At 30.4% G+C, this 2,868-nt stretch overlaps 1 protein-coding gene across 2 annotated transcripts in view; it reads right to left on the reverse strand.

Annotated features, from left to right (window-relative positions):
- The window catches only part of FSTL5 (follistatin like 5), a 570,527-nt gene that overhangs the window by 69,575 nt on the left and 498,084 nt on the right, over positions 1 to 2,868 (reverse strand). For both annotated transcript variants that reach the window (XM_006771055.2, XM_006771054.2), the window contains exon 12: positions 1,394 to 1,512. In XM_006771055.2, the coding sequence (XP_006771118.1) occupies positions 1,394 to 1,512 (119 nt within the window). The remainder of the gene's footprint in view (positions 1 to 1,393; positions 1,513 to 2,868) is intronic.

Raw genomic sequence — 2,868 nt, forward strand, 5'->3', positions numbered from 1 at the left:
GTGCTAGCCCAGATTTCTATAATTTTTTTTTAAAAAAATATGTATGTGGTATAAAATTTAATGATTTACGTTATCAGAAGAAAAATATTTATCTATTTATTTATACACATAAGCACACACATACCTTATTCAAAGTGGATTTATTTAGTAGTGATATTATATGATTATAAAACAAAAAAGTTGCATGTATAATTTTAAATGTTTTCTTACTTGTAAACTATAGCTTAAATATGGTAACAATGCTATTCAGAATTTACCCTATAACTAAAATATTTTTAAATTACACGTGGTTTCATTTGGTTTAAACCATCACGGACATATTGAGTTAAATTATTTCCTTTATTGAAATTGAGATTACTTTGTCCTTACAGAATATCTGGAGGCAAGCTGACCTATCTTATCTCACTCTGGTAATATTTTTCTTCTCATTCTAGGGCATAGCTTTAAAGTGTAAGTTGTTATCTCCATACAGATGTTGGCAAAATTAGGTTTACTGTTGTGAGTACATAAAACAGAGTTTATTTTTGTATTATTATTCATTAATTATTGTATTATTTACTTGTGTTATAACTGCAAACCTACTTTTGCCCACTGTCATATATAAATATGCAACAACAACACTGACTATAAGTAGGCTGGAAATAAGAGTTTAAAATAAAAGCTGTAAACTATGGCATTGATATCTATTTTTCCTCATATCTCAGGGCCATGCCAACCTTAAAAATGAGTATCAAGAGAGGGTTACATGATGAGATTTTCCAATAATGTATCTAATTTTGGGTGTTTTGTGTATGTCTGAACTTGTGTGGGAACATATGATAACAGATAACTTTAGTGTTACATATTTTGGTACACACATATTTATGTGGAGATAAATACTTTTTTATTCTTGCAAAACATTGCCCTTAAAATATGTATAATTATATAAGGCACACATAAGTAAATTGATATTTCCCATGTAATTCTAAATTACTCATTTCATGGAGACCTCAGTAAAATGAGATAAGAGTAAAAGGGAACCTGGATTTATAAAGCAATGACAATACCCCAATTCCCACTGGATTATACCTATTTTCTTCCATTTTGTCAAAGTAAACATTGTCTCCTAAAATGAGAGATGTTCTAAATTAAAGAGCAGGTGAAGTTATTATGTTACATTCAATGTTGGTATTTCACTCCCATCACCTTTATTTTAATTACAAATAAATAATTGGCAATATATATTATTTTTTCCTCAAATATAAAACCTCCATTAATAACAGCCAATATCATAATTTTACTATTTTCCTCCAACACATCTCATATATGTCTATATTTCATTGTATTTTCAAAACATAATCCTACTTAACAAAACTGCTACCTAAAAATGCAAAGAAATTATTAAAATACTTGCCTGAAATCCAAGGAGCTTTTCACTAGGCTTAATGTGCCTCTGAAATTCACACTCTATGGGTTGTATCACTTTGATTCCATCTTCATAGAAAACATAGAACATGTTTCCAATGCCCAGACCTTAGAAATAAAAACACGTTTAAAAGCTCAAAATGAAATTATTAGAAAACTTTACAACCAATACTCAGTGCCCCTCAAATTGCTGACAGATCAATCTGCAAAGTCATGTAATGTTAGTACAGCAAACCCTGTGTGACCTTCACCAAACTCCCAACCAACTTTGTGATATTAGGCAGACATTCTACCTTATTCTCCCCAATCTGCAGTTCAGTGCGTTCTGAAATACAACTCAATAATTTAAACAATATACTTAGATTAATTATAAATGGAAATAATAAACTCTGATACATAATGTCTGAAACTTTTTCTAGTTAATTTAGTTAAGGGAAAAAAATACATTTGAAGAATTCTATTTATCCTAGTACTTTTATTAGAATTCCCTAGTGAAAATAAAATTGCATTATTTGTAGGAATTTCCTTTATATAGCAATTTATAGAAACAAAAAGAATAAGACTTTGAGATTTCAGAAAATAAACAAATTTTTATAAATATAATCATACATAGAGGTCTTATATGTCATTTTTTATACTAGCAGTGTTTGGACCTATGTCTATACTTTAAAACTTGATTTAATTAGAGGTTTCAGAAAAAACTTCAGTGCACTAAGTTAAAGCATACTTTTATTTTTTCACACTGCAGACCTAAGTGTGTGGCATGTTAGATTTTATATCACTTTATAAAACCAAACCTAACTGGTGCAGGACACTACAATGAAATACTGGATTGCAGGTGGGGCTAACGGAGGCCTGCACCTGGGAGCCTCTGCATAGTCCCGCACACCTGCTCTCTGCCTTCCCTCTGCTTCTGCCTTTTTCCCGCTTGTCCAGGCCTAACTGCATGTAGTCCTTCCTTTTCAGATCCTCAGCGGAGTAGCGTCCTTTCCCCACTGTATTGGTTTCCGTAATCACCTTTATTCAGTCTAATTACACCTTACATGACACAGTGATAGCATGTGTTCTTTGAAAAGCCAAACCACTGTTGCTTAAAATACTTAAAATCTAAAACCATCTATACAGAGAAGGGTACTTTAAGTACAAAAAGTTCCTAAGCATTTTTATTTCAATTGAGAATATCTGTAAGGCATATTAAGTCAAGCCTGAGGATCACGATAAAAGTGTATTAATTTGTAAAATTGTTTGTTGATCTCAAGACATATTTATTCTTATTAAATGTTCTTAGTTTAAAGAGGTGGACAATTCTGTCCACCTATCACATGTCTACCTACTAGTATAATTTAGAGGAAAATATATTCAAACATAATTATGACTTCATTTGTCATAGTATTTATAATTGTCTTTTGGTATATGAAATTATTTCTATCTAATCATTATATATATATATATATATATATATAT

The sequence above is a fragment of the Myotis davidii genome, unplaced genomic scaffold, assembly GCF_000327345.1.
Source record: "Myotis davidii unplaced genomic scaffold, ASM32734v1 scaffold225, whole genome shotgun sequence".
NCBI lineage: Eukaryota > Metazoa > Chordata > Mammalia > Chiroptera > Vespertilionidae > Myotis > Myotis davidii.